The sequence below is a fragment of the Empidonax traillii genome, unplaced genomic scaffold (genome assembly GCF_003031625.1).
Source record: "Empidonax traillii isolate 1590-97213 ecotype Southwest subspecies unplaced genomic scaffold, ASM303162v1 scaffold89:size1181294, whole genome shotgun sequence".
In the NCBI taxonomy this organism is placed as follows: Eukaryota; Metazoa; Chordata; class Aves; order Passeriformes; family Tyrannidae; genus Empidonax; species Empidonax traillii.
Window position 1 is genome coordinate 343090 of NW_020955282.1, and position 26715 is coordinate 369804.

General features: G+C 45.2%; 1 protein-coding gene across 2 annotated transcripts in view; it reads right to left on the reverse strand.

The window, feature by feature from the left end:
• Positions 1 to 26715, reverse strand: part of SIM1 (SIM bHLH transcription factor 1) — a 50770-nt gene that overhangs the window by 23103 nt on the left and 952 nt on the right. Inside the window, exons 1-8 of one of the 2 annotated variants that reach the window (XM_027881454.1) lie at positions 17570 to 17662; positions 17044 to 17126; positions 15981 to 16070; positions 15743 to 15851; positions 15548 to 15633; positions 14184 to 14383; positions 13965 to 14071; positions 12912 to 13059 (exon numbers count right to left, since the gene is read on the reverse strand). In XM_027881454.1, coding sequence (XP_027737255.1) covers positions 12912 to 13059; positions 13965 to 14071; positions 14184 to 14383; positions 15548 to 15633; positions 15743 to 15851; positions 15981 to 16025 — 695 coding nt within the window. In that variant the 5' untranslated portion in view covers positions 16026 to 16070; positions 17044 to 17126; positions 17570 to 17662. Of the gene's footprint in view, positions 1 to 12911; positions 13060 to 13964; positions 14072 to 14183; positions 14384 to 15547; positions 15634 to 15742; positions 15852 to 15980; positions 16071 to 17043; positions 17127 to 17569; positions 17663 to 26715 lie in introns of those variants that run through there. The other variant, XM_027881453.1, reaches the window with a different exon arrangement.

Genomic DNA, 26715 nt, shown 5'->3' on the forward strand with positions numbered 1-26715 from the left:
TTTCTTAAACACCTTCAGGGGTGGTAACTTCACCACCTCCCTGGGCAGCCCATTCCAGTGCCCAATCACCCTTTCTGTGAACAACTTCTTCCTAATGTCCAACCTAAACCTCCCCTGGTGCAGCTTCAGACTATGTCCTCTTATCCTATTGCTGGCTGCCTAGGAGAAGAGACTGGCCCCCACCTGGCTACAACCTCCTTTCAAGTAGTTGTAGAGAGTGGTAAGGTCACTCCTGAGCCACCTTCTCTCTAGGCTCAATAACCCCAGCTTGCTCACCCGCTCCTCATTTTGCATTTGCTGTATTAGCTCTGAAGAGGAAGATAACAATATGCTATTGTAGGTAACACTTACTTTGTGAAATATCTTTGTGTGTCTTGCCTATTAAACTTCAGCTTTTTGTTGGAAGGAGCAACCTCCTCTTTTGATATCAATGCATGATAGCTGACGTTACTGAGCGAACTCTGAGCTGTGTGCCATCTGCACATCACCCCAGATAACAAAAAATACGTTTCCCAAGGGCAGTACCCATGTCACTATTGATGCAAAACATGCTTTTATTATTTCAGAATCTCCATGTATTCAACACAAACATTTTTAACTATGTCCTATACTATTTATCCTTGATTAAACCTCTGCTGGATAGTTAATCATTAATGATTTCTTTACAATTGCTGTTCAAACAGCTCATTCATGTCAATGACATATAAAATTTCACAGACGTGTTCTTTAATTGGATTCATTTATTTCTAATCTACTTAAGTCTTCACTACTGTAATGCTTGACTAAATAGACATTAAACTCACTTATTTAAACTGCTAAAATAAATTTGAAATGTATTTTATGAATAAAAATATTTGACTGAATACATGTAATACCATTGTTATTGTGTACATAACTGAGCAGAAAATATTGGAAATAGCACACTAGATCGCTCTTTGACATGCTTGGACAAAAGGATTTGAGAGGACCCTGATGATTTTTTGGCAGAGATTAAAAATGAACAGGTTTCTAAAGACTAAGGATTTCTACAGCACATTAAGGTATGTAATAAGCAGAACCAACAGGAGCTCCTCATGGCTTTCATGGGTTTTGGATGTTGTCATTTTAAATCCAAGCACTGTTTTGGAGATAAAGGCCTTATACTAGTTCTGTCCCCTCATGGCAAGGGCTAAAACCAGCTAAGATGCTTTCAAGATTTGACTGATCTGTTTTGTAAAAGTAACTGAAAAGGTGGCATGAAATTGGATAAAAGTCCTACATCTAGATGTTTCGTAGCCACAAAACACAATGATGCAGCTATGGACTCCAAGTTATCAGGGACATATACAACACTCTTCTCTATGGGGCTTAAGTATGGTCTTAAAAGCCTAGTTTTGAATTTTGTTTCTAAAACTAGTGTTCTTAAACTCTGTTTTGGTGAAGAAACCTCTAACCTCTATGATTCTCCACTTACACTGAGAAGTTTTACAAAAGTAAGAAGCATCACATTACAGAGTGGTCACTGATATAACACAGACTGCCCTGCGTGTAAGAAAATGCACATCATGGCATAACTATGCAGTAAATGATTATAAAGATAAGGATTATACCTCATACTATTCATAAACCCCTCATGCACTGACATTTCAAATATTGTATATTCTGACCATCTTATCTGAAAACCTGAAAAACCTTAGAGTGGGACAGCAAAGATGATGGGCTTAGAACAGCCTCAATATGAGAAACAATTAAGGACTCTCAAGCTGAAAAAGAGTTGACTGGAAGAACAAAATAAGATTGGTAAATTATGAGCAACATAGAGAAAATTATTAGAAAGCAGTTTTTCAATTCTTCTTCTAACAGAAGAAATAGGGCCTGTGAAAAGAACAAAAAAGGTGGCACTTTCACAAAAAAAAAAAAAAAAAAAAAAAAAAAAAAGCCTTTCTTGCCACATTTACTTAACCTTGACAAAAGCTCACATGGTTTCTAAAAATAAACAGGTAAATTTGTGGAGGAAAAAAAAAACAAAACACAAAACTAATACTCTCAAAGATCTCACTTCTTTCTAGGAAATCATTTGAACTTCTCAGACTGGGAGAAAGTACTGGGGCAGTATTACTGCATGCTTCCCCTATTTTTTAACTCTTTCCAAAGTATTTTCCATGGTCAGTACCGATATGTGTCTGAATCTGTGTAGCTGTTCTTATGTTACACTCTATACCACAGTAGTTAAGCAATTTCATACTTCAGTTCCTTTGAAACTGTAAAGAGTGGTCTTGATAAGTTGCTGTTATTGCTTTTAATAATTTACTCTAAAACTTAAATTAGTGATATTTTAGGTTTTATCAACTCCTCTATGTTCACCATAATTAAAGCTCTGTTGTGACAACATTCCTAAGATCCTAAGCCTAATACTTTAAAAGTTAGTTAGCTTTTCTATGATGACTTTCTAAATAAGCTTATGAAATCTGGGAATAATTTATTTGAGACAAACATTTGTGCTTGAAAACTTATTTACTATTCAATCTATTTGTTCCTCTTTGGAAATTTTCTGTCTGCATGCCTCATAATGTACTTGCCCATCATTTCAGCCTGCTTTTTCTGATCAACTGCCCCTTACAGTGAAGGGGCATGTTGAGAACAAAAGGATTCATGAACTCTTTCTGGTGAGGACATCCCATTTACAGTAGATCCCTTTCTCTTTCATCAGATTAGTCCTCCCTTGTCATAAGACTTTCACTTTCCTTAGGAGAAGCAGTATTTCTCTAAAACAAGATACTTTCTGATTCACTTGTCCAAAGTTCCTCAGGTTTGGCTAAGGGAGAGCACTTTGCCTCTAAAGGCCATCATGTGCCATTATCTGCCCACATACCAAAAAAGCGTGATGTAATACTTAATAACTACTTTTCAACTGAGCCTTCTTTTGCTTGAATTTTAAAGGTAAGGGGAAGAAGACAGGGGAAGACTCTCTTTGGATTTTTGGGGAGAATGGCTTTTTGGTTTTTTTACAAATTAATATACCTGTTTTCTCATTTCATTTTTTGTACCAGAGTAAACGACCTTTTAGCTCCTTCACAGTAAAATCTCTACTGCAGCCAAATCCCACCCACATTACTTGCCATTTGGATCTAAGTCTCAGTTCATATTGGCTTGGTCATCCAGCTTTGACAGACATACAATGTATAAAGTTTTATGTTGATAAACCAGGAAACAAACAGCAGGAAAGGACAATATCATGAGGCCATAAGGTAATACACCATTCTCCATTTTATTTGATTCTTTCCTAGTAATCACTGATCCTGTCTCCTCAAAGTGTAGATTATACATGGTTATATTTACTATGTAGATCCATTAAATGTTAAAATTTATATAGGGTAACTTGTTTTACCACCTAGACTCTCTGGGCAACACAATAAGTTAAACCCCCATCTACTGCACAGCTGCTGCTTGCCCCACATCTTCTATCAAATTCAAAAGATTTTTTTAATGGTCAGGATAAAAACAATTCATAATTAAGACACACAGTTCAAAAAATGCATACCCATGTTAAAACCCAGCTTATGAAACTGAAGAATGAGTCTCCAGTGGGTCAAATGTTTATAGGTAGTAAAATAGTTAATAGGAATATCTAAAATTTCTCAATAAATAAATAGAAATAGCTTAGTAAAACATAGCATCTAAATCTATCATCTGCCTAGTACCTTGGTCATTGCTTTGGCTAGGACAGGCAGGGGCTTTAGCTGGCTTTAGAATCATAGAATTAACTGGGTTGGAAGAGACCTCCAAGATCATCAAGTCCAACCCTTGATCCAACCCCACTGTGATTATTAGATCATGGCACTAAGTGCCACATCCAGCCTCATCTTAAAAACCTCCAGGGATGGTGAATCCACCACCTCTCCGGGCAGGCCATTCCAATGCCTGATCACTCTCTCTGTAAAGAACTTCTTTCTAATATCCAACCTAAACCTCCCCTGACAGAGCTTAAGCCTGTGCCCTCTTGTCCTGCTGCTGATTGCCTGGGAGAAGAGACCAACCCCCACCTGGCTACAACCTCCTCTTAGGTAGTTGTAGAGAGTGATGAGGTCACCCCTGAGCCTCCTCTTCTCCAGACTAAACGACCCCAGTCATTCTGTTGTCACTGCTTCACATGCACATTCATCAAGGGTTTCTGAATGCTTAGAAGTGTCTCTAACCAAGTAGAGACACTTTTATTGTTCCCACAAAAATGTCCACAGCATTCATGTAGATCAGCTCCACTGCCAACCTACAACTATCTTTGGACCAACACTAACAACGAATCTGCAGCTGAAGCAACTTAACACTTGATTTGGTTTGTGCAGTAAGTCCATTACATCACAATGTATGAAATTTACCGTGCTTGTGGTGATCACTTCTGTAGCATATACAGAGCAACTCCAGAGTATCACACCTGTGCAAATGGTGCTGTGCACCTTCTGCCTTACTGCTTTCTTGAGCTAACTAGATGTCACCATGGAAGCCCTAACTGCATGTTCCCGTGTTACACAGTTATAATCACACAGGCAGGCAGTTTTCTTTGGACTGAAGCCATGTCCCCACCCCCACTGCAGTTTTTTACAGACCAGAAAGCACCAGGGAGTCTGATTATCTTTTGGAAGGTGAAAATTTTTCTTTTACTCTCCTGCAAGCAGCTTAGGACCAACAGAATTATTTTGGGGAACATTGTTCAGAAGTTTGGCTGCAAATGGCAGGATGCTATCAAGCTATTTACCCCCAAACACAGCCTCTATTTGAACAAATACTCTGTTGAGTATTTCTACTCCTGAAGCAGTCAGTAAGAGTTATTATTTTGTTCTGTGTACAAAATAGTCTTTGGAAACAATAAGAGAAAAATATCATGCAATGCCTTTGGGTGGATTTTAGCTAACCAGGGCTTAAGTCAGAGGGAGAGAGTTTTCTATAGCAGCAGCCCAGGCTACAAGCTGCAAACCTTAGTACAGAGATGATCAAAGCAACAGGCTACTAGGGAACAGGCTGCTGTCAGGGCATGTTCGCTTCCTCACTGACAGCACAGATGTAAGAACATTGAATACTGGATGGGTTTAAAGGTCTTCACACTAAGTTATGTCAAAATATCTGCACAATGCTAGGGATATAGCCAAACTTTAATTAGTCAGGCATTTGAGTTTCCATAGTTGAACTGAAAATTCTGTAGATAATAGCTTTTATTTTCAACGCTGATGCCCCAAAGATTTATACACACTGGTCTGTAGCTGAAAAGCTATGGCTGTTCTTTATTATAACAAATGCGTCCTTCAAGTCATCTCTATTTGGCAAAGCCAAGGAATATTCTTATTTCTAATAGTGTGTCTAAGGGGTTCTTTATATTTCAAAACTGAATTCACAATGATATTATCATGTACTGAAAGTTATTTCTAAGCACTTCTAGAGCCTGACATGTATTCAAGTGCTTTAGTAAATTAGGACTTCTGAAATCTAATTGCACTAAGTGAATCAGAACAACAGACAACAACAGGAATAAATTGCCTAATTGTGTTAAAGATCATGAGATTGATTCCAGAGTTCAGCCATCCTGAAGGGTCAGATGCTATGCCCTTGTTCACACAGAGCAGTGCCTGCCTCCATAAATAGTGTCATCAAAGTGAAAGGGGCTGCTTCTGAAGTAACCCACTGAATACGAACATGTGTGCTGGAGCCTGGCCCACACTGTAAAGTACAAAAGAGAGGTGAGGGAAAGAGAATTAGATTTTAAGCAGATACTTGTCACTGCTGAATGGACAAAGGAGATTTATTTGTTAACACTTAATTTAGGCCATGTCAAAATGTCACATTTGCATGTGTATGAATAAAAACTAGCAAGAACAGCATAATGTAGAGGAAAGATCTTGCTTCAGAAGCAGTTTAGTAACTTATCACACCTGTTGTACCTTCTGATAATTACAGTGAAACAATATGGGAATGACAGCAGTACTGAGATGCAGCACAGAGCAACAAGAGCAAACATGCAACAGACTGAGGAAACAGAAGCAAAGCTAGCAAAACTGTAGGCCTGCTTAAGGAACATACTGCTGCTGTTATGAGAGCAGGAGCCAGTTCTGCATCCCACTGTGTGCAGAGTATCAAGAGAGTGATAGCATGCAAGGGAATCCTTTGACAGCAGTGGACTGCTTGGCCTGTCTCTTCTGCCCAGCTACTAACACAGTCCATAGACGAGATAAAAACCAGCAGACACTCTTTCAACTGTCTCTTCAGCATTCTGAACTATCACAGAGCAGTGAATATAACCTTAAACCCCATGGTCTACTGTCTCCCCTGCTCTGCCACATAGGGAGGACCATTGGGACTGATCCCCAAAGGGACTGAAGCACCCAGCTGCCATAGTGATGTTCACAAGTCTCGTTTATGCCGTTCAGAGTGCAGAAGGGCAGAGTAAGGATAAAGTGTGAACAACCTCTCTAGCAAGAACAGCTGTGCTACAGTGTACAGTCCAATACTTCCATGTAAAGTAAAATCTGTGGCAGTTTACCTTAGACCATAAACCCTGGCGTTTTAGGAGTAAGAGTCCCTGGAGCAGGCCCCCGTACCTTTCATCAGTGAAGTGAGGCAGACAGCTGGAGATAGTAATTGCTTCAGCTGCTGCCCCTGCTGAATGTGTCTCAACCCCAGACAAACATTTTACAAGATCTGTAACTCAGTGTTTGGGAGGAGGGTGTTTCCAAAGGCAGCACACGGAATGGGAAAATGATGAAGTGGAAAGCATTTGAAGTCACCCTTCTTCCTAAGAATAAAGACACTTTTTTGCAATCTTGAATTTCATGCCGTGTGAGACTCTCAGCATGCACGCATTTAAACTAATGACTGTAAGGGTTTTTTCCATAGGTCTGAGCTGCAGTCCTTTAATCCTTTCTCTAACAAATAAAACTGTTCATAGGAACAGTGACTCCGGGCTCTGGTTTTAGTGCCCTAGCCATTACAGTCACCTGGTTTAAATACAAGCGTAGAAATTTGGAGTGAATTAAACAAATGGTAGCTAAGAAAGTCCCTATGTGAACAAAGAAGAACTACAAAAATGTGCTGTGGACACCTGGAAAAGCCTGTCTCCTATTTGCAAGAAATACATAAGCAGTGTTCCAGGGAGACAAGTCTGTAATAAAAACTAATGGCGAACAAACAGAATACTGCAAGAGGAATCTTCTGCAAGAGCTATACTTCAAGAGGAATCCTTTTATATTTTTTCTTCAAGGCATATGCTTCACAAATATTTTGATTTATTAACACAATTCCTTTATATATTTACACTGCTAATCAAATCACGTCAATGATGGTAAGCTTTACAGTCTTGGGAAAAGTACATTGCAGACTGAACAGAAAAAATGGGACCCAGTTCTGTGCACAATGAAGCAAGCGACAAAAATTCCCATTAATACAGAGAAACATAAAGGAAAAGTAGCAGGTCAAATTGGTCTCTACTATTTACAACTAATTAGGAAAAAAACCCAAACATTATCCAGTTAAGGGTACAAAGCCTTATCTTGAGTATTATAGGATGGATGACTAAGCTTATTCATGCAACTAGTTTCACTAATGATATGAGAAAGTATCCACAGGATTACTTCTGCAAGCAGTAACTTTCCCAGTGTATTCACTACCCTTCACACTCTGTCACACACTTGAGAGATACAAGACAACCTGTATCTACCCTTGACTAATAAAAGAACTATGTGGCAATTCCAGTTAGTTTGAAAGAAATTCTCAAGAAAGGTAGGCCTATGGGTATGGAAATATAATTTTTTGATTGTCCTATTGACTAGGAAGAAACAGAGGTGAAACCTGATGTCCTAGAGAGAGGACAAAAAGAGGATTTCTATGAAAAGCTATGAAAATATATAACTGTCCACAAATATGGGGAGAGCTTTTTTTCCACGTGAAACATGAATTTCCTCAATATGCCAGGAAGGACTGCTTTTGAAGTCTGAGCCATCACACATAAAGATAGTACCTTGCTATCTTTATCATTTCAAATCTGGTAGTACACAAAGCTACAAATAGTAATAATAATTCAAAGGTGAAGTGTGTAGATACAGTTAATGGTTAATTTATTCTAAATTGCATTGACCACATTGTTGGTAAAACATTTGTCAATATGGCAGTCATTTGTGAAATAATCTCTCAAATAAATTGCATTCAGTTTGTGTTCTTAATCAGGTCAACTGGGACTATATCAAATACATGCTGTATCATTACAACAGAGATTAGTCACAATTAGGTACCTAATCTGTGTTATCTGTATATGTCACCACTATTGTTATTCTTTTAAATGATAAAGGACAACAAAATATATATATAGGAAAGATTCTCTGGGCTCAAATTATTATAATATTTGCCCATGCTCAGAAAGTCAAAGGATTTTTACATTATGCGTTTGTTTAAGAGAGGGTTGTTTGCGATCCAAATATAAACTTAACTTCAGCAGTTGCATTTGCTATTAATTGACTCGTACTTGAGTCCCTTTATGTGATAAACATGCACAGCTAATAATCAATGATATGGTGACTGTGTGTACAGAACAAATAAGAAAAGAAACAAATATTCTGTCTGTACTCACATATGCCAGGCAGAATACAAAGAAGAGCAAATATGTGTGCTTTAAATATGGAGTCCTTAAAGGTCATTTATACTAATTTTTGATACACTGCTATTACGCCAAAAAAAAATCGCCTTTACTCATTCCTAAAATGCCATTGCCACTGTGCTGATTTAATTCAGTACATATACTTTTTACAAACATTTGTTCTGAAGTCTAGAATTCATGTTCTCAGAGCTTGGGATTTATGGAAAATTAACATTACCTCTTCTTTATTTGTTTTAACTGAGATGTGGGGAGTTCTTTTTGCATCAACTCTCTTTCATTCTTTCCTTTTTCATCATCAATACCACCCAAGCAAGCTGGGAAGCTACAAGGTAAGAGATTCTCCTTCTGCCTGCTCAGCCTGCACTGAAACTGCTCCAGACCAGTGTGGCACTTATGGCACTCAGTAACCTCTCCTTGCCAAAACAGAGCACTCAGGCTCTTCTCAACAGTGAGAAAAAGCTCCTTGTCCCATGAGCAAACCAAAAAAACTCATGGGGTTTTCCCTCAGTGAAGAAGTACTGTGCAAGGAAGGGAACCAGGGACCCAGTAGGTCAGAAATCTGCAGCACATCTTAGAAAGCTTATGACCCTTTTTGCAATTTTCCTATTTCCTCTTTGCAAATGAATTTTTGGCGGGAGTCATCCTGTCTTTCAAGTTCTAGCTTGCAATCCCAAATGTATGGGATTGCAATTACATTATTTCAAAACAAAAAAAACCCCACTAGTTTGTACCTCTTTCACTTTCTCCTTGGCTTCCACACACACGAGTCAATATGCAAAGGTTTGTATTTCTGTTCTGTAAGCATGTTCTTCCCCATTGGGTTTATAACACGATCTGGGTGCACCAGGCAAACTTGTGCCTGTGCCTCTACCAGAAGCTGCACCAGGGGCTCTGCCACACACCCACTGCCTGGTGGGTGAAGCAAGGGAGGAACCCATGGTACACACACATACTGCTCCTCTCAGCCTCTCTTGGTTTTCTGTAATAGTTCAATGCCATCCTTAAGGAACTACAGTATTTATAGGATTTATACCACCATAAAGTATATTAAACACTTGCAGATTTTGAGTGCTGCAGGACTGTGGCCAGCCCTCTTGGAGTGAAGCCTACCTTATACCAGAGGAAACTCTCAAGTTCCCATAACCTCTCATTTTCCTCTATATTTTTCCCACCTATCTTCCTCATTTCAGTGATAACGTCTTGACTCTGAATAGTTCACTAAGAAAATTAAGCCTGCTCTAGGTAGTTCAGCATCCCCCTGGCCGACTCTGCTACCATGAGCCTTTCCCTTAAAGCTCCCTCTACCTCAGGTTACCCTACCTCAGGTTACCCATTTCAGATGATGACTGCATCTCACTTTTTAAAAGCTTGACTACATGTCACTTTTTAAAAAGCCAGCCCTTTCTCTGCTTACAACCCCCTGGCACATGGCAAGGCCTGTTCTCCCTGCATATTTTTCTGAATGGTAGGCTAGCCACAGAAGTAGAAGAAGAATACTAATTATGATTATGATTAATAATAATAATGCTCAAGTTATGCCTATCCCCTGGAGCCAGGGCAGCAATTGCAGCAGCAGCAGCCCTGCTGCAAAAGAAAGCAGCATACAATCTCTTCTTCTGCAGCTCCCTAGTGAAGAGCCAGGCAGTGTTGGTGTCTGGATTGCAGCAGTCTGCAGCACATGGCAGCTGCCGCAGCCAATGCTGGACCTCCCAGTTTTCAGCGTCCCCACTTTAGCCAGTCTGGCTCCCTCTCTGCCCTCCCGCCGTCCTCTGCACTCGAGGCAATTAAGCAAAGGGCGTAAGAGGAGACTTGGAGGCTTACACGGAATAACGAAGTTGCCCACTTCATTCTCTAAGGGAAATCTTGGAAAAAACAACTGTAGTCCTACTACATGTCAGTCTGGCTGAAAACAGATTCTGAAAATCCATATTCATGCACGAATATAAAAAGACGCTGCCTCCAACGATAAGTCAGCTGAGGCGGAGGAATCCCCCTCTTCGTCTACCGCTCCTAAGGGGGAAGCCGGCTTCCCTGCAGCGCCGTTTTGAGAGAGGGGGAGAGGGTGCTCAGGCGTCCCGCCTCCAGGCGGCGAGGAAATCCCACGGGGGCGCGGAGCGGGGAACACGCAGTCCGGCGGCTGCCCCCGCAGGTCGAGGCGCCCCGGAGCAGCGGGCTGTGGAGGTGCAAACTACCTGCGAACAGGCTGACCGCGGTGCCCCCGACCTCGGTGACACATCTGGGGGCTAACAGACACCTGGGCTGTGTGACACTGGCGGTGACCGCGGCACCTGAGCGCAGCCAAGGGCGTAGGACGGCACATGGTACAGCCAGTCATGCTGCTGGAACACAGCTCCGAAGGGCTTGTCTGACCGGCCCCCATGGGGGTACCAGAGCACTTGCTATTCTGTGCCAGCCTGAAATTCTGGTGCCCTGTCGGTCACGCGGCAACCAAGGGGCAGATTGAGCTGCATGCCCAGCTGGCTTTCAGCAGATCCGCTGGGATGTTTCATTTCCACCCCAATCATTTGAGGTAGAATTCCGTGATTGATGTTCACGCTTTTGGGATTAAAGAAGACGGAAATGAGCGATAATCTCAAATGCTCGTAGAAAAACCAGTAGCGTTTCTGGTGACACTCCAGCGTGCTAGTTACCTTTCACGTTCCTAGTTTCTTAGCGTTACGATACACTAATTTTTCCCTCTTCGCAGTTCCCCGTTCACCTAAGGCAGGTGCTTGGACTTAACTGAGAAAAATAAACGGCGAAAAATACAGAGAGGGGCTAGTACAGGGAGAACGGACATACAAATGTTCAGAATAGAGCAGAGGTGATAACGCCTCTGCTGATAGGCGTCCTTGCTGAGGGAATGCCAAGGTATTACGCAGCACACCATTTTAAAGGGAATAAAAGGGATATTTTTTTTCTTAAGGGAAATCGCAGTTTACTCCCTACATCAAAGTGCTAAACCAAACGTCTGTTTTTTCATGCAGGTGCAGTCACCCCTGTCTGATAATTTTAGAGCTCGACGCCCGTTATGACCTTACGCACCAAAGGGACTGATTATGCCCCAGCAACGCATGCACCCGCAGCCCCTTTCCCACTCCACCAGCCACACCCCCACACGTGACCAGAGCCGTGGCCTACGTGTCGAGCTACTTTATTTTGGGAAGCACGCCTTAAACTGGGCTGCCAAACCACTCGCCACATGGGCACACACGAAAGCCTTAACGGGAGAGTCATAATGCTGCCATCGCCGCAGTTTTAGGAGAGGGGAGGCTTGTGCCTCTCAGACGCACATCCTATACCTACATTTTTCTCCAGAATAAAAACCTAAATATATAAATAATAATAATAGTTTTAAAAAAGCAGCAGCGGAACAGAGGAATAGCAAGTCCCCTAGAATCAACGATGTACGGCCGTCCTGACCGGTCGACCAGTCCTACAACCCTAATGAAGTATCAGCGCTGCCAGCAGCAGCTACTGACGTGTCCAGAGGAGATGCTAACAATCACCATGAAAAACACTTCAAAACAGACCGAGCTTCCCCTTCCTCATTGGGCCTCTGTGTTTCAGTCTAAGTAGCATAGCTAGAGCACAACATCCACAAATACAGGGAGATGTATTAAGATATACGGTAACTCAGCATTTACTCTATTTTTTTTTTAATTCTGTTTTATTTTATTTTTTAAAAAGTTTAACTGACCCTTCTGGTCACCAACTTTCTTGTGGTTCACTATAAGGATCACACTCCAAGAACAAAAAAGAAATCTCCGAGCTTTGATAGAGACTCTGGATGAAATTAAGAACTTCAAACCCCAGATTTTTGAAAAGAAAAACAGATGTCCTGTTTGTTGAGTATAAATAACTCGGTACGTGGAAGCCTTTTCTTTTACGCCGCATTAAATTTTATTTAATGCTGGGTGCATTTGAACACTAGAAAAAAAAAAAAAATAAAAAGGAAAAATAAGGAGGGGGCAGCAAAATATGTGGGTGACAAACCTCTAAATCTTTTCCTCTCTCGAAAGAGAAAGAAAGAGGCAGACGGGAAACCCTTCATCTAGATGAAAGCGCTCAGTGCGTTTCCTAGCAGACCTGGTGAGCCTGCCCTGGTCAGTGCGGCTGCGAGGGGGTTCAGCAGCCGTCCCCGGGGCAGGGGGGAGAGGCGGGCGGGAGAAGAGGCCGCGGGCCCGGCCCGCAGCTCCCGGCGCGGGGGGGACAGGCAGGTGCCTGTCGGCGGGGTTCGGCCCCGCACGGCCCCGCACGGCCCTGCGCTGCTCGGAGCGGCCCCAGGCTGACTTACGTGAGGACGTAGTTGACGCTGACGATGCAGTGCGGCCGGGAGGAGCGGCTGTTGTGCACGATGGTGGCGTAGCTCTGCACCCACACCCAGCCGCCGTGCTTGGCCAGGAAGCGGTAATACTTGGTGGTCACTTGCCCTTTCACCAGCACTGCGGGGACAAAGTGGGGAGAGCCTCAGTGCGGCTCCCGCCTATAGTTGGATCAGCCCCGGGAAGGGGGCGCACACTCCCCCCAGACCCCTGTGGGCGACGAGAGGGGTTAGGAACCCTTTAGCATCACATGGGGAAGCGGCAGGGTCAGAACACCCCGTGAGCAAGGGTGACCTCCGGGCAGGGCTGATCTCAGTACCTGAGATCGTTATTAAAGGCTATTTGGGGAGATTGGTGGGGCGGGGCGCGGGTGCGAGAAGAGTGGCTACGGGGGATGAATCCTACCTACTCGCCCCCATCCTGACATAACCTCACAGAGATTTAATTCTATAAATCTGTATTTGAGTTTTATCTCTTCTCGTTACATTCTCTGAAAGGAAACTTACCGGAAATTAATATTCTTTTTATTCATCTAGCCATGTATTAATGTCATCATGATATCAAAATAGAATAAAGAACATCTCTCCGAATCAGACCCACTGCTGCAGTCAAAATTAGATACACAGATAAGATTTGTGAGAGTCGGTGGAAGTGGAACAAAGGCATTTGAATTTCGCTGGCAAGGCTTTTTGGAGCAAGAAAAAAGGGTTTTCCTAACCAGAATTTGAAGTGAATGGAGCTCCTGAGGTTTGGGCAGGGCAGTGCTTGTCCTACAACCAGGAGATGAGGATGGAAAAATAGCTTTTTATTGCCGATCCCCCTCCATGTCCTTCTTGCCTCCAGCTTGTAGTTCAGTCTCTATCTAACCTTGATTAAATAGATGCAGATAGATAGATGCTTATTCTCCCTTCCAGTGAGCTGGCTTTTCCCGTTCCGACCTAGAGGTAAATCCCAGCAACCCCAAAGTCCATCTGCAGGGGGAGAAAATGGGGGCAGGGTCTTTAACAAGAACACCATTTCCTTACACAAGTGATGTGCGCAACGCAGGTGGAAGGTATCACAGCCGTGGACATGGTGGTAAAGGGTCTTCTCTATCAAGTCCTGGGGCTCGTAACCTGTTAATTCAGCTACCCTGCGAGAGACATAAGCAGCAAATATAAGTGGGTGAGAGGACAGGAGAGGAGGCCCGGGGAAGAACAAGGGAGGGGCTAGGAGAATAGATTTGGAAATAACCCCAGCTCTACCTGGAATCTAAGAATATGAGCTTCATGTCTAGGCTGGCCCGAAACATGAACATGTTGCTGTGGAGCTTGATCTCCGTCACGGCGCTGGGCGGCAGCGAGTGGCCCACGGCAACCAAGCCAACGTTTTGGTAGCAGCCGTCGAAGGGGGACATGTCCAGGCTGTACTGGCGGATTTTCAGGTACCCGCTGCAGTGAATGACCTGCCGGAGACACAGGAAAGCTTGGCTGCTGCCTAGCAGGGGGGAAGGGTGTGCTGAGACGGGCGTCCCTCCCCGCGAAAAGGGCCCGGACAACCGATGCCGATGCGGCTGCCGGGTTCCCGAGAGTCGCCGTCCCGCGTCTCCGCGCCGGCAAAGCGGCACTGGCTGCCGGTTTTCTGCCGTTTTATCGGGGTTGGGTTCTTTCCCATACGAGAGTTCAGCGTTGATCTAAGGCCCATTAAAGTCAATGAGATGATTTTTTTTTTCCACTGGCTTAAGTGGTTTTTGGCCCACCTCCTAACTGCGCTTTTATTATTCTTCTAAAAAGGAAAGACGCGGAAGTGCCAATCCAGTTACAACTTTGTAATGAGGAATGTATGCGTGTAAGAGAAAGAGTTTACATGTGTGCGTATGTCATGTGTAAGATATGTCTGTTATATAGATAGAGCAGGCGCGACTCGTCTCCAAAAAGTGTCTCAGGTTTAGGTGTCTCTCCTTAATGTGTCCGTGGAGAGGACTGCTGTCTACTTCCACTATTACTTCTCTATTATTAGGGTGTTTCTTCGTGGAGTTCGTTCAGCAGATTTCCTTGGTCTACTGTGCATCTCCTTGGTTTATGGGTACAACCCGTTCCTCGGCTATGTTTGGCTGAAAAAGCAGCGAGGAGGTAGGAGCGCAGGGCTGTCCTTACTCAGGAGCCCCGAGCAGAGCCGTGTGAAGCACGCGGACAAAACCCTTGACTGGGAGAGCTGCCCCTGCAGCTAACGAGTTACCCAATAAAGAAATAAATTAACCCAGAGCTCCCGTTGTGTCACCTGACAGCTTCCACAGACACTCCGGGAACCTCAGTGGTTGTGACAGGTTCGCTTTAAAAAGCAAAATAAATAAATAGGGGAAAAAAAAAACCACAGAAAACCAACCAACCAAACAACAACAACAACAAAAAACAGCGCACAGGGATCTCGATTGCTTGGTTTTGTGGTTTGAGCTCTTCAACCTGAAACTCCGAGAGAAATGAACCACATGAAAGAGTCCTGGGCTGGGACTATCTCGGCAGGCAGAGGGCTCATCCCGACTCCTCTCCCCATTTTCACCACTCTCCCGACACAGAGGCACGGAAAGGCTGGTGAGGGGGGAACCAAGGTCCTGGCCGCGGGCACGCACCTTGTAGCCCCCGCAGGTCAGGCCCGCGTTCCTCTTGGCCAGGACGCACTTCATCCTCAGGAAAAAGGACCTCTCGATCTCGTACTCTGAGAGGGGAAAAGGCAGAGATGGGGTGAGCTACAGGCTGCGCTGGCTCTGCACAGACCCCTCCTCGACCACGCGGGCCGGGCGGGGGCGGGGGGCTGTGTGTTTTACCCTGCACGAAGTGCGAGTGGTAGGGTTGGTGGGCCGTCAGCACCGCCGTCATCTCATCGTGGTCGGCGGGGTGGATGTACTCGTAAATGCTGTTACCAGTCAGCTCTACCTGTGAGAAAGGAGGAGAATGGGGAGGAAGAGGAGGAGAGGGGCTCATCCCCGGCACCGCTCACCGTCGCCTGTCGGTCGCGGGTGATGGTGCAGGCAAGCAGGGGGCTAGCGAGCCCCCACAGCGTACCTGCGACAAGCCCAGGTGCACCGAGGCAGTCTCCGAGATGTACATGATCTTGCCATCTGGAGCCACGACAAATATGAAACCATCCAACGTCTGCAGAAGAGGGTGAGGGATGAGAATATAAATATGTCAGTAGATAGACAGATAGATTCATTAAATACCTGTCCCTCCGAAGTATTTTGGCAAACAGGCATCCATGCTCAGGCTCTGATTATTCAAAAAGTTGGAATGAAACAGGAATCTCTCTAAAGCTCCTAGACCACAGAGATACAACCCACTTCTCAGAGTTGCCGAGCTCAGAAGTAATGTAAAGTGCCTAGGAAGTATCTAAGAAGAGGTCCTGGTTACTTGATGATTATTAGGTAGGTTCTAGAAATCCTGAATAAGCCTATGCTATTTCGAATGTCACTGGTGGTTTAGCTCCTGCATATTTTCTAAGGAGATTTTAGGCCATCAAAGGGAATCTAAAACTCTCTGGAGTGTAAATAAGACAATTTGTCAGGTACATTTCCGCATAGATGGGACTCCTGGGTGTGCCAAGAGCAGAATAGACCCCCAAGAGTCACATGACTCCACTAAAAATGCATGGTGATGGTAACCACTATTACTCCTTAGTATTGCAGAACGTTGTGAGTTTTCGGATGTGTCCTGCCTGATTTGTGTCTCTGCTAATTCCTGTGCCCGCTGAGTCCTTCTGTCCAGCCTTCCCCAACCTGTCTCTAGAGCTTCTACCTGTAACGCCATCCTGACCTTCAGAACGTTGACAAGACTTGTCACCTTGCTAATAATTTGGGGAAGAGTCATGCTCCTGTACCTCGGCACACTGGGACACACTGTGAATCCCTCACTGTGGACCCAGTGTTAGACGATGATGGAGCAAAGAACCCGGAGGGACCAAACACAGCCCCAGGAAAACACAAAACATTCAAATTGTTCCCCTCCTGTCTCCCTTTTTATTAAACACTTGGACAGTTAAAAATTAGTCAAGGTGGCAATTAAAAGCTCAGAAGAGGGAATGATTTCTTTAATCATTAATACCATATGGCTGTCGTTTCCAGGCCAGTACCTGCAAAAGATGGGATCCCAGTTCCCTTCCAACATTATCCAGTGGGCTGGTTCGGCTGGAGTGGCCCCAGGCTTCTCCGAGTCCTTATTTAAGACAAACGAAAAAAAGTAAGGTCAGGAAATTTAAAACTGATTCGTGTGGGCCTGATGGAGAGGAACTTTTTTTTTTTTTTTTTTTGCTTGTATACTCTCTAAAACGTATACATACAATCTTTGAAAACTAGACGTGGCTTCATTGCAGATAGAACCCTCTTTTGTGGTTTGTTTTTCTGGGTTTGGTTGTGTTTGGTTTGGTTTTGGGTTTGTTTGGTTGGGTTTTTGTTTGTTTGTTTGTTTTTTATTTTTGTTTTTTGTTTTTTTAAGATCTAACTCCTATGAGAGAAAAACACAAAAATACCTATTTTGAGTCAATGGTGAAGTTAAGTTTTAAGACCTAAGCAAAACAGCTTCCCAGTTAAAAGGACTTTTCAGTGCTGCCTTCGGCTACTGGGAACTGGTCCCTCTAACTTCAGGAAAAGCGTCCTAACCTCACGATCCCACAGGCAAGTCACTGTCCGAAGGTACGGACCACCCTTCCTCCTGCCCCACGAAGTCGATCTCCGGGAGTCACCTCCATCCCCATCTCTCCTCCCGCTGCTCCGGTGGGCGGGATGGTTCCCTCTGCAGGGAGGGGTGATCTGCCTCCATACAGGTCCCTCCAGAAATGAGTCTCTTCGGACTTGTCTAATGTTTTAGACGCCGCTTGTTTAATCCTATGCAAAGTGATAAGAAATAAAAGCCAGGTGGAAATTACTTCACCTGAGTAAAACTATTCATGGACGATGCCTTTTCACAGTATTGCTGCTGAAATAATTTAGACGGGTCTGTTAAAACTTTTGACGCTTAAGCCATGAAATAAGGCCCAGCCTGACAGGCACAAACACTAAGATAAAGTAAAAGGAGGGGAAAACATACAAATCCTGATAGATGACTGGGGTGCAGACCGCACGGGGGTGGCGAGACCCGAGCTGGAGGAGTCTGACTCCCCGCAAGACGGGTTCGGGAAAGGCAAGATTCCGTTTTCCAGATATTTCGAGGCAAACAGCGGGCAACCGCAAGCATCCCTCGCTGTTGACCGGCTTCACCCAGGTGTTTGCCGGTCCGAAAAAAGCTAGCGATTTCCTCCGCGCTGTTTGAACTGGGCATCCCAGGGCGGCCCCTGCCCACCCTCCCCACTGCCGGAGCGGTGCGCCCGGCTCGTCTTCGCCTTTCCCTCTCTTCTCCCTCTTTCCTCGTCCACTTCTTCACAGCAGGTTGTCTCTTCACCACTCCTACACTTCCCTTCTTCCTCCTTAACTTCACAGCCCTGCAGAGGCAGGAGCGTCTCTCTGGCCTGTCCCCCATCCCTGGTACAGCCTCAGCGTGTATCAGGGCGCCAGCCAGAAACAAGCTCCCTTCTGTTTACTCCTCCACGCCAATTAATGGGGAGCCAGCCACCAGGATGGAGAATCACCTCCACCCCCTGTATTCGGGAAGGAGCTGGCGAATCTTGCACAGCTGCCAGGGAAAGAGAGACAAGCCCTTGTATATTTGTTTTTCTAGAGCTCCTCAGAGGTTTCTCTGCCGGGGAACCAGGACTGCCCGTTTATGCAGAGGCCGGCTCCTTTCCACGTCCCTCCATCCGGAGAAAATCTGAGTGACAGGTTTCTTTAGTCAGAACTAAATCTGCACTGGTCGCCTAAGATTTAAGTTGCTTATTAATCTAAGTTTACGGCTTTAATTATTCTTCTTCTAAAAGGGAAAATAACCCGACCCTATCGGGTTAATGAACAGCTCACGGGCATTGCAGGTTAACCTCCCGCCCGGGAAGGCGGTTCTTCACAGGGCGCTGAGCTCCTCGCTATGTTTCAGGTGGAAACCCCGCGCTGCTGGGCTGTGTCTGCTCATGGTTTATAATTAAACGTTTTCACTCGTCTACCTGAACGGGCTTTTTGAAATCCTGTCACATGAGATGATCCTTTGTACTCCCCAGATGTCTCAGGACTTTCAAGTAGGAGACTATTTCTATTCTTTGCCAAGCCCAGCCTCTCTGGAATCGATGGCCTCTCCTGATGCCCCTTAAATACTGTTTTACAGATTATAAGAGAAAACCCCGTCCATTAATATTCCTTTCCCCCCGCCCCCCGTCCATTCTCTTTAACATCCAGTTTTCTTTTATCGAGGGGGCAAACTGTGATTTCTTGCACTTGACCTACCGCAGAATATTCTGCAAATCCTTTGATTGTCTATTTAAAACAAAACAAGGAAATCAGCTCTCCCTTTTGCTTCAGGATTACGCTTGGAAACAAGATCTAAAGATTCTCTTGTAATTTGGAGAGCCAACAGCATAATAGCTTTGGAATAGAAACAAGAAGCTTTGTGAGGGGAAGGATAACTAAATCGTTTTTAGGCAAAGGATTTTCCCGGCTAAAGTGGCCGAAGACAAAGCAAAACATAATCTATTTTGGAAGATTTCGAAGATATGCCACATTAACCTTAGCAGATAAAATTTGCTTTCTTCCCTGTTTCCCCTCCCCCACCACAGTCTGGTTTATCATATTTACATAAGTAGCCTTAGAATGAATGTATCTATTATGGATCTAAGGAGCTAGCGAGCTCACATTTCATTTGGAAATAGAGGGGAAGTTTTACTGTTGCTTAATACTTGATGCATTGTAGAACCATTTCCATTTAAATACCCCCGACCCACGGATTACCTCAATGGACTGGCTGCATGGGTTTTGTAATTTCCTGAAAATGAGATTTCGATTTATAAAACAAGAAACCAATTAGTAACCAAATGAGGCGAAGTAGATCCACTAAAATTGACCTAATCCCACAGGCACCATTTAGGCCAGTTCTTGGCGAATGAATGATGAGTAACAGCCTAACATAAGCTCAAGGCATCATCCAGTTGTGTTATTCAAGGAGAAAAAAAAAATAAAAAAAGAAAAAAAAAGAAAAATAGATTGAGCTTTTATTTCGGGATGAATTTGATACTCTTGACAAAATATAGATTACAGGCTCCTGCCTAACAACAATCTCTTACACTCGAGGATTAATTTTTTTTCCTTAGAAGATAAACTATTTTTGCCACAAGAAACTTTAAAAATAAATAAATAAATAAATAAATAAATAAATAAATAAATAAATAAGGGCACTTTAGCCAGGCTATCGCTTAGTTTGTGAACAACCTCTTTACCCAACTGTCTACACCTGGATTGCGCGGAATTTATGCGCAGCGATCGTGCTGACTCATCGTTTCTCTCAGCGTTTTCCAATGGAAAACCACTGCGCTTTCCACATCAAAAATCGTGTCCATCGGTTTCATGGGCTCACTACACCGGCGGGTCCCTGTGAAATGCCTTCTCCCCACCCAGCCGTGCCCACCCCCGGCACTGGGCAAGCCTCTCCGCACCACCAGCGTGTCCCTCACGCCGGGCTCTCGGCCAGAGCCGCTGCGCTCGACTGGTTTGGCCCTATCCTTCTTTCCCCTCATCTTTTGATTGATGCAAGTCTTGATGTCGACAGCCTGTGGAACCAGAGGCTGGGTGGGCATCGTCCCTACCCAGTGGCGATATTGTCGCAAGAAGCTCCTCTGTGCCACGGAAGGGGGAAAAGATTCCTCAGTCATTTCTAATTTGATCTAGGCAAAGACGAAGGAAGGCTGGCGCAGGGAAATGAGACTCCAAGAGGCCAGGGCAGCTTCTTGGCCTTGGTTGATCTCCGGGTTACTTGTCCCTCTGTGAGCATCTGCAGCGCAGAGCCCATGTCGACCTCCTCCTTTGTCTGACAATAGCAAAGGGGGGGCGGAGGTGGCCAGAGGGGGTGGGGTGGCCAGAAGATGCAAGCCCTTATCTACTTTGTGCTGATTTGCCGGCTTTTAAAAGCAGTTGCTGCGATTTCCCCAGCGGAATGTCTGCCATGAAACACAATCCGGATTCGCGGTAGCGAGAGCAATGGCAGAGTCCCCGTTTACAAGCACTTAGTGGAGAGCCCATCCTGAGCTCCACACCCGCTTCTTTGAGGGCCGGACTTGGAGAGCAGCTCCATCTGGGGGCAAGGAACCCCTGCGCACCCCATTGGGGGCTTCCCCCTGTGTGGCCGCACCACCCCGCGCAGCCCGGCGAGGCCCACGGAAGCCGGGCAGGCTGGGTAGATGCTGACTTGGAGACGAAGCTCCGCAGCCAGGGAGTTTTCTCCTGTTGCTGTGGATGCATAGAGGGAGAGGCTCAGGGGGCTCTCCCGAAGGCAGCCCGCTGCTGCAGGACAACGCTGGGCACTAGCCCGGCGGGGCAGCCGCAGGGACTCTTCCCTAATCTGGATCTAAGCAGGTCCATCTCGCGTTCCTCTTCCAGGAGTTTCTCCAAACTCCCTCTCCGGGCAGCCGCCCCCGCGGCCGCGCTCCCGGATCTACCCGGCGACTCCCTGAGGCCGTGGCCCGGGGACGACTCCACTCGCTTTTGTTTCGCCACGTTTTCTTTGCCCTTTTAACAGCCGCTCTCCGGTTATTAAAGAAGGAGGAGCATCAGTTCGCCCCTCGACCGCGGGTGACGAGGGGGATGTTGACCCCGCGGACGGCTCAGGATGCCGGAACCCCGGCCAGCCCTGTCCCAGGGCTCGCCCCTTCCCCTCAGCCCCGACAGCAGCCCTGGCCATGCTGGGCAGGCCGAGGAGGGGCGGCTCAGGCACGGACACCGGCTTCATGCAACCTGCCCAGAGAAGCCGCTCCAAAGCAGGGACGGGCATGTCACCTCCTTGCGCGGCTTCTCAAGCAGCATCGTCCCTGCCTCCCACTGCCCGTCGCCAGCACCGTTGTCGCCTTAACCCCCGGGGAGTTTGCTCTGGGGAGAAGCGAGACACGGGAGTGTTTTGGGGAGAATGAGACAGAGCAGTTCGGGCACCATCTCCAACGCGGTCATTCTGCCTCGCGGTCCAGGGAAAATGTCGAATAACAGCTCCGGGAGCCGCGGGGAACAGAAACTGCACGCCCCAGTCACCGGCAAGCCAAAAGGCAACTGGATGTTTTATCGAGGAAGCTTGATTCGATTAACCATTTAATTAAATCGTCTGCCGCCAGCGCTCCGTTCTGCCATCGCCTGAAGCCCGACAAGGCTGATTTCTCAGTTAATTTAACAGGTAGAGGTTAATGATAACTGAATATCTCGGCCAAATTAGGCTTCTGTGAAGGACTGGGTCGCCGTCGGAGGGCTCAGACGAAATAGAATAAGCTATGTTAAAAAAAAAAAAAAAAAAAAAAAAAAAAGCTGCTCATTTCCAACGGCCTGCAGATGCCATTAGCAAGGTTTTGTAAAGATTTATTGTCTCGGTAAATCACATGTGTTCATTTGAAGCACAGATAACTTAGCATCCCGCTTTCTTTATAAAAATAATAACAGGGAGGAAAAGCCCTATTGACTAAACAAACAACCCTATTAAGAAAATGGCAGTGGAAATAATGCCGAAGCTGTTTCACTCTAGAAAGAAATACCAGGATTTTGGCACACACAGGGTAACGGAATTGCGCTTTGAAATGCAAACAAACGGAACCATGCCCAAATTGGAGAGAGAGGGGGGGAAAAAATCAGGGACATTTTCTAGCACTAACTACTTACTCATCTCAACAGAAGACGCAAATCAAATAGCCCTTATTTCGAAGAAATAGGGGAAGAAGGATTTGCACCAATGCACACTGTTTATATGCAAGTTGAAAAATATTCTCCAACATGAAAGCGTCCATATGTTTCCAAAGGAAATATGATTTTTTTTCCCCACCCTTTTCTCACTAAGTATTCTTCCTAATACATAAATCTGTTTTTTCAAGGATCATGCTAGTAGTTCTGCACTTCACAGTTTAAGTTCACATCAAACCTGGAATTATACAGAGATGCAGCGTGGAGAGTAAACTGCAGCTTAAATGAGAAAAACTTCTGTAAGAAAACAAACACTGAAACCTAATGCTCAATCATTTCCCTTTGCAGCAAGAAAAACAGCATTAAATCACCTATCCACGTGGGAAATAGACTTTTTTTTCCCTGTTGATCTCTTCCCCCTTTAAAATAAAACAAGGTTAAGGGTTTCAGTATTGAAATGTTAACCATCCTGATTCGGCGAAAGTTTATGTAAACTGAGTCTCTGCTTTTGTCTTGAAAATCAAATGTCCCTCCACACCGAAAGGACCCATCCTCACTAGGACAGCCTGCAAACCGTCCTCTTCCCTCTTTCTTCCGAGTAAGGAGAATAGGCCCCTAAAGTATTCTTAATTAAAAAAAAAAAAAAAAAAGAAAAAGAAAAAGAAAAACAACAACAACAAAATCTATTTATTGTACCACTTGGAATTTTTGTTTGAGTTTTATTAATTTTATTCTCCCTTCACTTTTGGATACTGCTGATGGTCAGTGAAGAATTACCCAGCTAGTAATAGCGATCAGATTCTTCTTGACGGAAAACTCTTTTTAGCACTTCGACACTCCGGAGATTTTCTACGTATTTTTTGTTTCCACTTCGCTTATCATTAATGGTTTCATGTTAATTTGAAATTTTAGTGCTTATTTTTAATGAACGTTAAATCACGACTTAATGTATTAAAAGTTCTGCTTTAAAAAAGACAAAACGAAAACCCCCCAAAACCCACCAGCATTTAAAACCCTTCCTTATTGTCTTCAGACATTTAGCAGATATTCACTCTTTCCAAAGCTATCTGATCACCAAAAAGTAATATATGTCTTATAGGCTTTCTCCTCCCGAATAGAAGCGTTTTAGCACTAAGAGGATGCAAGAAACCTACACCACTGAATACTTTTCGTTCTTGACAGTTTTAATCTGCTGGAGTCATAATACAGTGAAATCAAAGGTAGATGGAACAACCCAACAGCGTTTCAATAGTTTGGGAGAATTACACTGCCATTACGAGAGAGAGTCCACTGGAAAATCTCTGCTCCATTTATCAAGTTTGTCCAGTGCCATTGGTTTGTATTTAGATATCTAGGGGGTGAGAAGGAAACCTTAAGTGTTTATTCTGTGTGCAGAATAAACATTCTCCCCGCATTTCATTCCTAGAAAACTCCTGTTTCCAAAACGAACCTGAGATCTACCTACCTTGTCTCTCTATAGAGACCTTTCAGACATAAAAATATGCAGACAAGCGCATACCTATTTTCTCTGCCCTGTCCCCAGCCCCGCGTGTGCGCGGTGATGAGGAGTGTATATCTTTCTGTACGTGATTATTTACAACCAGCCCTATGCAAGCACTCTCCGGGCAGATGGAAATTCGCTCTTGTACCGGGGAGAGGGGGTGCGAGTTACTCTGGAAGTGCAGCTCGCTCTTACGGAGACAACGGTTCTCTATTCTGACTCCTTCAAGATCTCTTTAAATGTACGGCATGACACTTCGCCGTGCTCCCGAGCCTCCTGCTACTAATCTCCAGCCCTTTGACCAACTCGTCGGTCTGTCCCGATGAGTTGTATCGCTTTCCTCCCCGGGGAAATACAAGCAAACGGACCCCCATTACATCCATCCAACAACTCTACCCTGCCTCCTTTCAGAAAGGCTTATCCTTTCCGTGCGTCATTTCCCCGACTGACACTACCTTGTTCTCCTTTCCCAGCGAACTGATGGCTTCTATTTCTGAGTGGGGGCACTGGGAGACCAGAATAGCTCCCTTCTTTCTCTCCTCCCTCCTCCCCTCCGCAGCCGGACAAGCACAGGCACGCCTGCACCGGGAGCCCAAGCCGCTCCCACCGGCTTCCCGGAGCCCATTCGTTCCACCGGGGTCCCGGGAAAAATCAACCAGTGGCTTCCGCACGGCCAGGCACGGCCTGGAGGCCGCTCGTGGGCGACTCGCTCGTGTTTATTCTCGGCGAGCGCAAGGAAACCCATGGAGCCGGGCCGCGCTCCGCGCTCACCCACCTCCGCGGGAAGTATGTGGGAGGGCGAAGGAGCCCACAGAGAAGCCGCCTGGCCCCACGCCACGCCGCGACCCCGCTCTCGGGCCTTCGCGCCCAGCCCGCAGCGCGTCCCCGCCCGCGGCCCTGCGCTGCCCCGGGGGAGGACGGAGGGCGGCGATCCTGCGTGGATGTGCCGCCCGCCCGGCGCCGCGCCACCCGCGGCAGCGCTTCCAGGGGCGAGCCCTTCCGTGCCTGCTCGCTGCCTCTCTTTTTAATTTGCAGTTTGCCTTTAATGAGGCTGCGAGGGCTCCGCTGCCCCCCGAGCCCCGCTCAGTCGCCCCCTCTGTCTCCGCACTCAAATTAGCATCTGCTACGGCCGGCAGCGGCCCCGGCCCCGGCGCGCTTCGCCGCACGGCTCCCCAGGGCATTCAGGCATCCTGCGCTGCCACCGAGGGACGGGGATCAGCTATTCTTCTTTTCCCATGATTACTCACAGCCTACAAGCAACACCATATGCTTCTTCTGATCAAACAACCCGCTACATAGGCACCAGTAATTGACGAGACCTGCTCGAAATCACGCAGAAAGGTAGCCTACTGAGACCGCAGGAGTTGACAAATCATTGCTAATAATCCTTTTAGGAACATCATGGGCATCAGGGTTTGCAATAGCTTTATTTTTATAAAGTATGCGCTGACAGTATAAAGGACAACTCGCTCGCCTTTGAAACAGGGAACTGTCCCGCATAATGATCTGCAAGGTGGCAGATCACATAGAAGAGGAGAGTGGATTGATGAAGGCTTTAATTATTATTTTAAATGTTTCATTTAACCCCTTCTTTGGTTATAAGTGACTCGGAAATATGGAAGATTTTTTAAAGAAATTGTAAGATGCACTGGATTGGAAATTACTGCTCTGGACTTTAGGTATAAGCATTCATATGTAACCTGGGGCAGGAGGGAAATTACCTCCCCCAGTCCAAATGACTGCTACATTGCATATTTATTTTTAAAAAGTAGAATTAATACCAATGGTCCACAAATTTAATCGAGAAAAATAAAAATAACTAAACAAAACAAAACTAAACAGACAAACAAACCTCCACAAAACTAAAGCAAAACAAAACCAGGGCATATACACACTCTTGATTTGTAAAAAAAAGTACAGACCAACCTAGTCGAGATACAGCTACAGAAAACACAGGGGGACAGAAACTGTATTATATTGTTTTCAACAAAAGTTGTAGCGAATTTTGTATTAGATCGGAAGGGGGGAAAAAAAGCTCTTGATACTTTTTCTTTCACACAGATACAGTTTCATCGAGTTGATCTAAATAAAAAGTTCTTGAAACAATTTTTTTCCCTATAAAATCAGTAGAGTGAGAACACAGAAAAACTTTATTCTGACTCTCTTAACTTTGTGCTGTTTGTTTTCCTTGGCAGCCGATTTAGAAGCCCCAAGATGGTCACTTTAAATCCTAATTCTACTTACAAGCAAAAGACACGAGAAACTTTAGGATGCTTAAGTCTTCTTTTGCTAGACAAGCTAGACTGTTGCCGCTGCCGTGGAAGTCAACATGAAGTTTACTTTTGCCTGTCGAGGAGAATCAGGCCCAGGCTGGGACTCTGGTTTTGCAGCACTGAGTGGACAGGGGGATTGGCTGCCTGGGTGCAAAACTCCTGTTAAAAATTTCCGAGGTCTATTAAAGCCCTCGAACTGCCCTAGTGATCCTCAGAACGAGACACAGCACACTGATGATGCGATTCGG